The 12,602-nt window shown below is 43.8% G+C and overlaps 1 protein-coding gene across 5 annotated transcripts in view; it reads left to right on the forward strand.

The window, feature by feature from the left end:
* The window catches only part of P4HA2 (prolyl 4-hydroxylase subunit alpha 2), a 1,028,898-nt gene that overhangs the window by 473,293 nt on the left and 543,003 nt on the right, over positions 1-12,602 (forward strand). For all 5 annotated transcript variants that reach the window (XM_044069196.1, XM_044069194.1, XM_044069197.1 and 2 more), the window contains 2 exons: positions 7,972-8,211; positions 8,313-8,509. In XM_044069196.1, coding sequence (XP_043925131.1) covers positions 7,972-8,211; positions 8,313-8,509 — 437 coding nt within the window. The remainder of the gene's footprint in view (positions 1-7,971; positions 8,212-8,312; positions 8,510-12,602) is intronic.

Genomic DNA, 12,602 nt, shown 5'->3' on the forward strand with positions numbered 1-12,602 from the left:
AGACTTTAGTATTGCACAGGTACTTGGTTAAAACATTGCATTGATCCTTGCGCAGAAAGAGACATTTGAGTATTGCACTGTGAACATTAGAGTGTAGGCCGCGGTGGTGCAGCGGTTAGCGTTGTAGCCTCGCAGCAAGAGGTTCTCCCGTTCGATTCTCAGCTGGAGCGCCTTCTGTGTGGAGTCTGCATGTCCTCCCCGTGGTCGAATGATATTAAAGACATGCAGGTAGGTGCGTGCATGAATGGGCGTGCCTTCTTTGAAGGTTGGGTGTCGGGCTGGCAACTTGGCACCGTAAAAATCCACTGCCAATCATTAGCGGACGGGAGTTCCACTGTGGCAACCCTTAACCAGGAAAGCCAAAAGACTTCACTGTGAACATTAGACTATTGCGCTATGACTGTGGCTAATTTACAAATTCATAACATGTATTGCACTGAGGAAGAGATAATATACTACATTATTAAACATTTGGGCTGTGCTTTTATACTCTGAATGTATGTCTTTCCTGCCTGTTACTATTTTTAATGCAATCAGAATATATTCTCGTGTCTGAGGGTAATAAATGTTCTGTGATATTTTTTACTAAAACTTTAAGGTCTGGTGACACAGTTGCCTGCATACTATTTGTGTTTGCTAGTCTGGCATCTTTTATTTTTTTTGGTCTTTGGGGAAGGGAAGTGTGCTATTGTGCTTACTAGTGAATACTTACTTTCTCCCAGCATTACTGAGCTTACTTTACCAGCAGTCAGGCTTCTTCCCTGGCTAGAGCATGGATAATATTCCCAATCCTCCTGCTTCCACCTCGCTTATACCTAAAACGAAAAAAAAAAAAGTAAAATTATTACCTTAGCCTACAGTTGGTGACTCTGGTATGGCCAAAGATGGTTCCAGAGACCCCTTACCTCATCCCACAACGCCTTCTTGTATAGATGTTCTTCGTGTTTCACTGTTGTAGTCATTACCTATGGGTTATCCCTGCTGTGGTAGCCCTCGGCCGGCCCGAATACCAGAGTCAAGGTTTTTGTGTGCCGGCTGCTGTCGCCTGGAGTCTGACATCAGGTCATCAGTACTATAAAGCAAGGCAGCCAGTGTCATTACATCAGTCTTCTTGCCGTGTAGCCCGTAGCAGAAGCAGTTCGCACAGGTGCTGGTTGGTTGCTACCAGAAGTCGAATGTTAGCAGAAAATGTCAAAAGCTAAGTACCCCATTGGGGACCCTTTTTTCTTGCTCTAACCAATGTCCGAAAAAGTTAGATTGTCTCACCTGTGGAAAGCAGATCCCACACCGAGACTTTCATTCTTACTGCATCACTTGTTTAGGGCCAGACCAAGACGTCCCTCGTTGCAGGTTCTCTGCCCTCTTTAATGCAAGAACCATTCACCGTAAAGCAGAAACTTACTGGACCCCTATGAATGGCAGCTCCACAGAGAAATCTTTCTGCAAATCACCCAGGAGTGGGGAAACCCAGAGGTGGACCTCTCTGCCTCGCACCTCAACCACCAGCTGCACAAGTTTTGTACCAGGGAGTATCACCTCCTAGCATGGAAGCTGGATCTCTTGACCTTCCCCTGGAGCTCCCCACGCATACCCTCCTCTGCCCCTTCTTCCCAAGGTTCTGATCAGAGTAAGAGAGGAGAGACCAAAGGCCATCCTCATCACTCCAGATTGGCCTAGACAGCATTGGTACCCCTTACTATGCAATCTGACCTTACAGCCCACCAAGCTGCTTCCTCTAAGGTTAGACCTCCTGACCCAGGCGAGGGAGAAGGTACTGCACCCAGACCTACAGACTCTCAAACTTTCAGCATGGCTCATACACTAAAAACTAACAAGAAGTCATTGTTAAGCAAGCAGGCCTGGACATCGTCACAGAGGCCAAAAGGCCCAGCGCAAGAAAATCTTATGCAGGAATGGAAAAGATTTTGCTCCTGGAAACAATCAAAAGGGGGTAGTACCTCCCAACCTTCCATGCCTCTCATCCTGGATTACTTAGCAGAGTTGCTCAATAGTGTCCTCTCCTTCTCCTCTATTAAAATCCATGCCTCTGCCATCTCTGCCCTTTGATTCAGACCCACCCCTCTTCTCTCATCCTTTGATTAAGCAATTCCTCAGAGGGGCTTCTAATATCAGGCCTCCCAGGAGACGACCTACTCCACCCTGGGAACCTGTATTATGCATTAGAGAAACTAACCTTACCTCCTTTCAAACCTGCCGCTTCAGCAGAATTGAAAAGTCTCTCCTGGAAGACTGCCTTCCTACTAGCTATCACCTCAGCCAGAAGGGTTTCAGAACTTCAAGCTGTCATGGCTGTCAAGCCTTTCATAATTTTTCCTGCAGACAGAGTCTCTCTGAGGACTAATCCCTCCTTTATGCCCAAGCTAGTATCTGATGTGACCCTTAACCAGGCCATACACCTTCCCACCTTCTTTCCCAAACCGACACCATCTTCTTCTTCAAGGCCTAAAACTGCACCCATGCCGAGAAAACTGACGCCCAGACCGCATGGCCAGGGCTCTATGCCTAAAAAACAAATAAGAATGGCTGAAGACCTTATTACTTTAATCAGGGGAAGCCAACCTTCCCCCTCTAAGAGACCTAGGACTGAGTTTGCTTATGATGCTTCTGACCAGGATTCTGAATTTTCTGTTTCCTCTGATAACCAGGATTTACCCTTATCTGCCTATGAGGATTCTGATGCTGAGGACTCTATTCCCTGTGCATCCCCCCCCCCCCAGAGGATTTTTCTTTTGGTGAAACCTTGCATACCCTCAGGGAATATTTTCATTGGGAAAGTCAGGATTTCTCTGATTCTAAAAAGAGGCTTAGGGATTTCTTACTCCTGCCCCAGCACAGGCCATACCTCCTGTACTAGACATTGTTGATGATACCTTTTCGGAATATAGCTTGGCCCTGACTCTTTACCTCTTGCTCCTAGAAAACCTGATAGATATTACAGGGTCCCTGACTCTCATAAGTTCCTCTTTAAAAATCCTACTGTGGATCCTGAGACCATTTCACAGGGACCCAAGGGCATTAAAGCTACTACTGCCAAAAACCCTACCCCCTCTGATAGAGACTCCAGGGCGCTGGATAGATGGGGTAAGAAGGTATACACTTCTGCAACTTTGGCCATTAGGGCCTTAAACAGTTTCATATGTTAAAGTATCAGCAGCATATTATTGGATTGCTTAAATGGAAAATGATGTTGATTCCTGATTGTGCTGAAAATAAGAATTTACAGGATTTACTACATTCAGCTGAACAAGTTGGAAAACATACTTTGCAATGTGATTTTGATTCACTAGAGGCATCTTGCAGGGCTGCTATAATTGGGTCTATACTTAGAAGGAATATCTGGCTTAAGTAGCAATCCTTGCCCAGATCATGTTAAAGCAAAATTACTGGATGCTCCCTTAACCCATGACCACCTGTTTGGCAACAAGGCAGAAGAAGTTCTTAAAAAGATGGAGGGAAAAGCTAAATCTATGCAAACTGTTAAAGATTTTTTACAGGTACAACCTCCAAGGTTTAGTAGGCAATTGGCCTTCCAAGAATTGATCCTTTCCTGCCTCTTCCAGACCTTCTCAGTCCAAACCCAGATCCAGCAGAGCTCCCAGGCTTCAGTCCCAGGGTACGCACAGGACTAAGCAGTGGGGGGCCTCCACTTCCAAATCTGGCGGTAGTAAAACTCCCCCTATGGTAAACTGTCTCAATGACTTCTTTTTAAAACTGCCAAGCACTTCTCAACTGTCTGCCCCTTTGGGGGGAAAGATTGCTCTTCATGCAAAGAACTGGGAACTCATTACCCAGGACAAATGGGTTTTAAATATAGTGTCCCAGGGATACAGATTTCACTTCCACACGTTACCAACACCAAGCGGGTGGCCAGATCTACCCCCAAATCAGTGGGCAGAGGCCCAAAAGCAAGTACTTTCTCTCTTAAGCATGGGGGCTATTCAGTTGGTACCAGAAGAGGAAAAGGGACAAGGTTTCTACTCAAGACTTTTCCTGGTACCCAGAAAAGACAATACATGGTGTCCTATCCTGGACCTGTCTACTCTAAATACCTTTTTGGTGATTCCAAAATTCAAGATGCTGACTCTTCACCAGTTCCTCCCTATGCTAGACAAAGATGCCTGGTTGGCAACACTAGATTTAAAGGAAGCATACCTGCACATCCCAATCGGGGAATCTTGCAGAAGATACCTACGCTTCAAAGCAGGCTACACGCACTATCAGTTCTCTGCACTGCCCTTTGGCTTATGCACTGTGCCCAGGGTATTCACAAAGTGCCTAGCTCCAGTCATTGCATTTTGCAGGCAAAGAAATATTCAAATATACCCATACCTGGATGATTGTCTAATTCAGGCAGAAAGCCAGGGCATACTTTTGAATCATCTGGCCTTTGTACAAAGGGTGCTAACTTGTCTGAGGTACACCATAAACGAAAATAAATCACACCTGGTACCCTGTCAACAAATTATATTCCTGGGAGCAAGCTTGAATACAACTTCCCAGATGGCTTTCCTTACGCCAGAGGAACAAATTCATTTGACAACCTACTTCAGACATGTGGCCACAAAACCTTGCTATCTGCAAGGCCAATACTACAAGCCTTGGGGTTCATGGCCACCTGCATTCTTCTAATTCCATATGCAAGACTGCATATGAGGAAACTACAGTGGTATCTAAAAAGCCTATGGTGTCAACATTCTCAGGATCTAGAAGCAATGATTCCTGTCATACCTTGCCTACGCCTAGAGTTCCTTTGGTGGGCAGAGGCCTGCCACCAAAATAAGGGATTACCATTCACACTACCCCCTGCCGCCCAAACCCTAACAACAGATGCATCAAACAATGCATGGGGGGCTCACCTGGCAGGCAAGTGCATTCAGGGCAAATGGAACCCAAGTCAAATGCACCTGCATATCAATCAAAAAGAAATGTTAGCTATACAAAATGCTCTGACAGCCTTCAAGGACCACATTCTTCCAGGACAATTAATGTTAAAGACGGACAACACCACTGTTATGTGGTACATAAACAAGCAGGGGGTACACATTCTTCCCTCTGCAGACTAGCCATGGCATTGTGGAACACAGCCCTGAGCTACCAAGTGCATCTACAAGCTCAATTCCTGCCAGGAAAACTAAATACACTGGCAGACGAACTAAGTAGAAACCTCATGGACCCACACGAGTGGAAACTGGAACCAAGGATTTTCAACATGTTGACAAGCAAATGGGGGAGCCCAGATATAGACCTGTTTGCCTCCCCCAAAAACTATCAATTGGACAAATTTTGCACAAAGACTCCCCACAAACAAGCTTTTTCCAGCTGAAGGGCAGAGCATCCAATCAGTTTATGCCTTTCCTCCTCTGTTTCTGCTCTCCAAAGTACTACTAAATGATTTTGAATGCACCAGACTGGCCACGCCAACACTGGTACCCCCTCTTGCACAGTGTGTCACTGTTGGCCCCATGGCACCCGCCCCAGACGCCTACCCTATTGTCTCAGCAGGAGAACCAGATTCTGCACCCTCAGCTTCAAACACTGAACCTAGCAGCCTGGCTAATTACCTAGTCTCTCATTTACCATCCCTCAGTAAACCAGTGATGGATATCATTTTAGAGGCAAGGAGGCCTAGTACTAGAAAATCTTATCCTGAAAAATGGAAAAGATTCTGTGCCTGCAACCAATCTCAAGGGATGAGCACAGCAGTGCCCAATTTACCTCAGATTTTACAATACTTAACTGAGATGCTTCACAAGGGCCTGTCCTTCTCCATCAAAATTCACGCCTCAGCCATTTCAGCGCATTTTAACACAGAAACTCCCATCTTCTCTCATCCACTGCTCAAGCAGTTCCTCAGAGGGGCCAAAAACGTACGACCACCCAGGAGAGCTCCAACTCCAGCCTGGGACCTTAACTTTGTATTGGAGAAACTCACTCTTCCCCCTTTCGAGCCAGCTGCTACTGCAGACTTAAAATTCCTTTCTTGGAAAACAGCTTTCCTTTTAGCAGTCACTTCAGCAGGAAGGGTATCTGAATTACAGGCCGTTATGGCAGTGGAGCCTTTCATCATCTTTTACGCGGACAGGGTGTCTCTCAGGACCAATCCCTACTTCATGCCCAAGGTGGTATCCAGTGTGGCCCTTAATCAGTCCATTAATTATCCAACTTTCTTTTCTAATCCACAGAACAGAGGGAAACAGATACTGCACTCATTAGATGTGCACAGGCAACTTGGATTCTACTTAGACAGGGCTAAACCTCAAAGGAATTCCGAACAACTGCTGGTGGCATTTGCTGCAGGGCCAGAGGGTAAGGCTATTTCAAAGCAAACCATTTCCAAATGGATAGGCCATTTCATTCATTTCTTCTACAAGCACCATGGAAAACGTATCCCACAAGGGATCAGACCCTACTCCACCAGGGCTGCATCTACCTCTACAGCCTTTCTCGGAGGTGTCCCTACCAGGGACATCCAAGAAGCTGCTACCTGGAGTTCTGTATATACTTTCACCAAGCATTACCATCTTCCAATTTTCTCTAAATCCACAGCTGGCTTTGCCACTGCAGTCTTGCAGGATCTTTTAGCTGGTCCTAATGCTATCTAAATTCCTCCTTCCATCCTTAGCTTTAGGAATCTACCCAAATGTGATGACTGCAACAGTGAAACACGAAGAACATAGTACAGTTGTGTACACTTAACATAAATGTAGATGCTCGAGTGTATTCACTGTTGCAGTCCTGATTACCCTCCCTCCAAGCCCCCTTACCTTTTTTGGCTATACTTCTACTCTCCTTTACTATACTCAAAAGTTTTTTGGTGTATTTGCTTTTTTGTTGGAGGTATAACCTTGTATATTTATAGATTTTATGGCTTCCCATTAGGGGGACACCTGACATCTGGGGCAAGTAAAACTGATGTAATGGCGTCGGCTGCATGTTTTATACCCCTGACGACCTGACGTCATGGAAGAAGGGACAGCAACCGACGCAGGACCCAAGACTTTGCTAATCAGGCCAACTGAGGACTACTGCAAGCAGATAACCCAAATGTGATGACTGCAACAGTGAATGCACTCGAACATCTACATTTATGGTAAGTGTACACAACTGTACTTTTCCTTTAATGTAATAATTTTTTTGGCATTTCTCCTTGGACCAGTGCTGAAAACACATATCATACCCAGTCAGATTTTCCTGTAAGTGAAAGAAAGTAAATCAATAAAAAATATTGAGAGTGATGTAGTGCATGCAAATGCATGTGTGAGTATGAAAATATTAGATGTAGTGGCAGAGTACCAGCAATCCCAACTGGAGACATTCTTAGAAAAAAGTTTTATCTCTTGTCATGTTCACTGACAGAGATGCTTTGCCTTGCCATTTCAGTATAGCACGTTTTGGAAAAATCCATGATTTAGATAGCACAGAGTAGACTATGTACAGGCTGGAGCAGACTGAGCTGGAGAGACTGCTTGCACCAGCACACCTTGTCTTTGTAGAATAGGTTGACGTTACATATGGCCTGTTCTAGTTGCAAGGAAGGAGGTTAGTAGTGGCATGTAGATAAATTGTGTATTTCTGGTGTTTTACTGAGCAGTTCAAAGCAGAGATCAAAATGGAACAAAAAAACAAGCACAGGAAGGATTCTATGGCTCTGCACATACAGTAAGGATTTATTGTCATATAATGAATTTGTGGTATAATTTTAGATCAGCATGCCTCATGTACAAATGTTGTAGAGTTTTCATTGTGTTTAGGGCACCACTACGTATTATTTTGAGGAACTAAAGAGTTGGTGTTTATCTTTTTAACATTTTGAATTAAAGTTGTACTGGATATATCTTTAAGTCTGTGGTATAGTTCTTCCCTTCATAGGTTTGCACCTTAGTAGAGTTTAGTCCCTTCTTCCTGATAGCATCCACTGTAGCAATATTCATTTGAATTTTTATGTTGCAGGAGTGAAGCATAGTGCATTTCTGACAGCAGAAGACTGTTTTGATATGGGAAAAATCGCTTATAATGATGGAGATTACTACCACACTGTACTGTGGATGCAGCAGGCCCTTAAACAAATAGATGAAGGAGAGGATACAGACATTAGTAAAAGTGAGGTGCTTGATTACCTGAGCTATTCTGTTTTTCAGCTGGGTGACTTGTTTCGTGCAATTGAGCTCACTCGACGATTAATTGCTTTAGGTATGCCTGAAATACTTATACTTTTATACAGTTTATGGACATTTCTTACCTATCTTTATGTAGCACAATCAGTAAGCAAAATAAATTTGCATCTTTTTCAGATCCTACCCATGAAAGAGCAGGTGGCAATCTGCACTATTTTGAGGCTTTGTTGGAGAAAGAACAACATGAAGGGAAGGTAAATAAAACCGCATTTGAAGAACCAAAAACGGTTAGTGGGATCTATGAGAGGCCTCCTGATTATTTGCCTGAGCGTGAAGTATATGAAGCTCTCTGCAGAGGTGAAGGCGTTAAGATGGTAATGGATTCCACATTAATTTTCTTGTTCCATTTTAGAAGGTGACACTTTTGTCATGTTTGGCAGTATGAAGTCCACAATTAATTATCTTATTCCATTCTAGAAGATAACATGTCATTTGGTAGCATGAAGTAAAGGATAGATGGTAATGAACTGCACACTTAACTTTCTCGTTCTATGTTAAAAGATGCCATGCCGTCATGTTTGCTAGCAAAGAATATTAATATGAGAAGTATTTATAAACAGTACATACTATGCCAGCATGCAAACAGCTGCATAGATGCAGCTATACCCTGTAGGGGCAAGTGCAGGGCAAACCCACAGAAACAAACCCACATGGTAGAACCATAATATCATCAAGCTTTACAGTAAAAGGAAATTTTTGACCAAAAGTTAGAAAAGTAATTCCCAGAATGTTGGAGTCCTAGTCATTGAAATAAACAACTCGGGACCTTAATAAAATCCAACAAAACCAAGTGTAAGCAAAAAATAACTACCCCAGCTACCCAATCCACGGTCAGTCACAAGGCCTCTTTTAGTTATGTTCGTAATCTCAAAATGCAATGTGATGAGCTAATTGTGAATGATGTTACCTACACTGGAGCTAAATATATAGAGAACTTATTGGCCAGGAAATTTAGCTGTAACTTTTTTCCCCTCTGTCCCCTCCATCTGTCCCTCAAGATGTACATGAAGCTGACTCAACTCCAGTTATTACACAAGACCAAGTCCCAAAAGTCCTTTCAAAAGCTAAAAATACTGCATCAGTGGGTTCTGAGAGTATCCATGTATGCACCTTAAATAGAATGAAGCACTTTCTATCTCAGCTTTCATAGAAGTTTTATAATAAATGAACGCAGGACAGCTGCAGTTATTCCCCTGCATAAGGGAGGATCTTCCACAGACCCAGGCAATTAGAGACCTGTAAGTCTGACCATCCTGAAACACAAAGCCATGGAAAGACTTGTGGTGCTAATCTGTCATGGCATAGGGAACCTCCAAACACTGGACCTGTCACAGTGGATTTGTCAGTGGCAGGTCATGCTTACATGACTTGGTAGACTTTTTTTAAAAGGTCACCAAAGTAATAGATTAAGGTAGAACAGTACACAGTGTATACCTCAAATTGGCCAAAGCTTTTGACACAGTTCTCCACTCAAGCATAGTAGAAAAGCTAAATAAACTGGAAATAAACCCCTACATCACCAACTGGATTGCAAGCTTGGCCCAGAGGTGGGACTTGAGAAATCAAAATAGTGGAAGTTACTGTCGCAAAGAGACCAATCTCCAGTGGAGTCTCCCAGGTTTCTGTACTGGGGTATCTCCAGTTTGGCATCTACTTTTCTGAAGGAAATTAAAAGGATATGTGGCCTAAACAACATGCCGTACATGGACTGACTCCAAGCCCTGTCACTGTACTTTGTATCCTACAGACTGTTAAGAGGTGGCCGATGTCTGGCATACAAGGCATCCTCTATACCAGTACTGATTTGCTGCATATCAGCAAGTCATTTGATATCAGAAATACTCAATTTAGTGATCTAAACCTATTCTGCAACATCAACAGAACACTTTGGAGGGGCACGTATGTGTCACAGGGCACCTCTGTTCTTGAACAGACTCCTCATACACAGAAAACCAAGTTCATCCCTCTCCATATTCAAGTGTGACTTGGATCTATAGATGGGAAATAAAAATTTTACTTCAGGACTGCCCTTGTACAGAGTCAGGTCCTAAATACTGTATCCCATGCATGGGTCCCCTCAATTTATTTATGGTATGACCCTAGTTATTCTTATAATGTATAATTATTGGTCATGGGATAGGTAACGCCAGTCTCTAACCAAATGAGACAGGTTCATTTGCGCACAATAATGGCAATTGTCTAGGCTGAAAATGCCCCCCAAGGGCAGCTAGCCTAGTACTTGTGTATAAACATATATGATAGGTTGTGGATCTTGTGTACATTTTCATAATCTGAGTATCATTCATATCATTCATGTTGTTGGAATGAAAGAGTTTTAACTTCAGAGTGCTCATGCTTTGTTTCTGTTGACTTTTTTCTGAACTATCTGAGGAAAATCCCACCAAGCCAAGCTAATGAAACCTTTCATGCTGGGTGTGACAAATAGTGTTAGGGCTTGATTCACACACACACACACACACACACACACACACACACACACACACACACACACACACACACACACACACACACACACTCACTCTCTCACACACACACACTCACTCACTCACTCACTCACTCACTCACTCACTCACTCACTCACACACTGTTGCAGTCATCACATTTAGTTTTATCTGCATGCAGTAGCCCTCAGTCAGCCTGATTATCAAAGTCTTGGGTCCTGCGTTGGTTGCTGTCTCATCTTCCATGACGTCAGGTAGTCAGGGGTATAAAGCATGCAGCCGATGCCGTTACATCAGTCTTTCTTGCCGTGCGGTGCCCGAAGCAGAAGCAGTTCGTAAGTGCCGGTCGGCCGACTCCTGAAATTTTCATTTTCGAGTTTCAGAACAGAAGTCTTCAACTAAAGCCAAGTACCCCACTGGGGAAACTTTTTCTTGCTGTAAACCGATGTCAGTAAAAGTCAATAATTGTATTTCTTTTGGAAAGCAAATACCTCAAAGATTTTCATTCGTACTGTATTCCATGCCTAGGCCCTGACCACAACGTACCTCGCTGTCAGTTTTGTGCCTTATTTAAACAACGAACTGTTCATCGTCAGTATATTTACGCTTCTAAATATTTTGGTACTCAGTTCAATTATCCAGGTATGGCTTCGGTAAGCCACCCGACTACCGACATTTCGAAAAAACGCAAAGATAAAGACAGAGGCAGGCCGCCTAGGTCCAAAGTTGCCAACGACGCTTCTCCTAAGCTAGTCACCAGTTCACCGGTACTCAGTGATGCGCTTTTGCAGCCCCCGATACCCGCTACTTCAGATTTGCAGGCCTCTACCGAGACCCATTCAGAGTCCGGTATGCAGCGAGATGCTTCAGCTGTGGAACCTGCGAATGTCTCTACCTTGGAAGGGTCCAGAGCTGCTGTGTAGGCACCGGCTTCTGAGGGTGTATTCAGGCCTACTGACTTGCATATTAAACCAACACCATCATCTTCTTCAAGGCCTAAAACTCGATCCATGCCTAGAAAACCGACACCCAGACCACATGGTCAGGCCTCTATGCCTAAAAAACAAATGATAAGAATGGCTGAAGACCTTATTACTTTAATCATGGGAAGACAACCTTCCCCCTCTAAGAGACCTAGGACTGAGTTTGGTTATGATTCTTCTGATCAGGATTCTGAAATTTCTGTTTCTTCTGATGACCAGGATCTACCCTTATCTGCCTATGAGGATTCTGATGCAGAGGACTCTATTCCCTCTGCTTCCCCTCCAGAGGATTTCTCTTTTGGTGAAACCTTGCATACTCTTAGGGAGCATTTTTGCTGGAAAAGCCAGGATTACTCTGATTCTAAAAAGAGGCTTATGGATTTCTTACTCCTGCCCCAACACAGGCCTTTAGCTACCCCCCCCCCCTGTACTGGACATTGTTGATGATGCCTTTACGGAGTCTAGCTTGGCCCCTGACTCCTTACCTCCTGCTCCCAGAAACCAGATAGATATTATAGGATTCCTGACTCTCACAAGTTCCACTTTAAAAATCCTACTGCGGATCCTGAGACCATTCCACAGGGACCCAAGGGCATAAAGGCTACTACTGCCAAAAATCCTACCCCCTCTTATAGAGATTCCAAGGCGCTGGATAGATGGTGTAAGAAGGTATACACTTGTGCAACCTTGGCCATTAGGGCCTTAAATTGCCAGTTTCATATGTTAAAGTATCAGCAGCATATTATTGGATTGCTTAAACAGAAAATTATGTTGATTCCTGACTGTGCTGAAAATAAGGATTTTACAGGATTTAATGCATTCTGTTGAACAAGTTGGAAAACATACTTTGCAATGTGGTTTTGATTCACTAGAGGCATCTTGCAGGGTTGCTGTTACTGGGTCTGTACTTAAAAGGCATGCTTGGCTTAAGGAGCAATCTTTGCCAGATCATGTTAAAGCTA

This window comes from Protopterus annectens, chromosome 4.part0 (assembly GCF_019279795.1).
Source record: "Protopterus annectens isolate FY-2018-M chromosome 4.part0, PAN1.0, whole genome shotgun sequence".
Classification (NCBI taxonomy): domain Eukaryota; kingdom Metazoa; phylum Chordata; order Ceratodontiformes; family Protopteridae; genus Protopterus; species Protopterus annectens.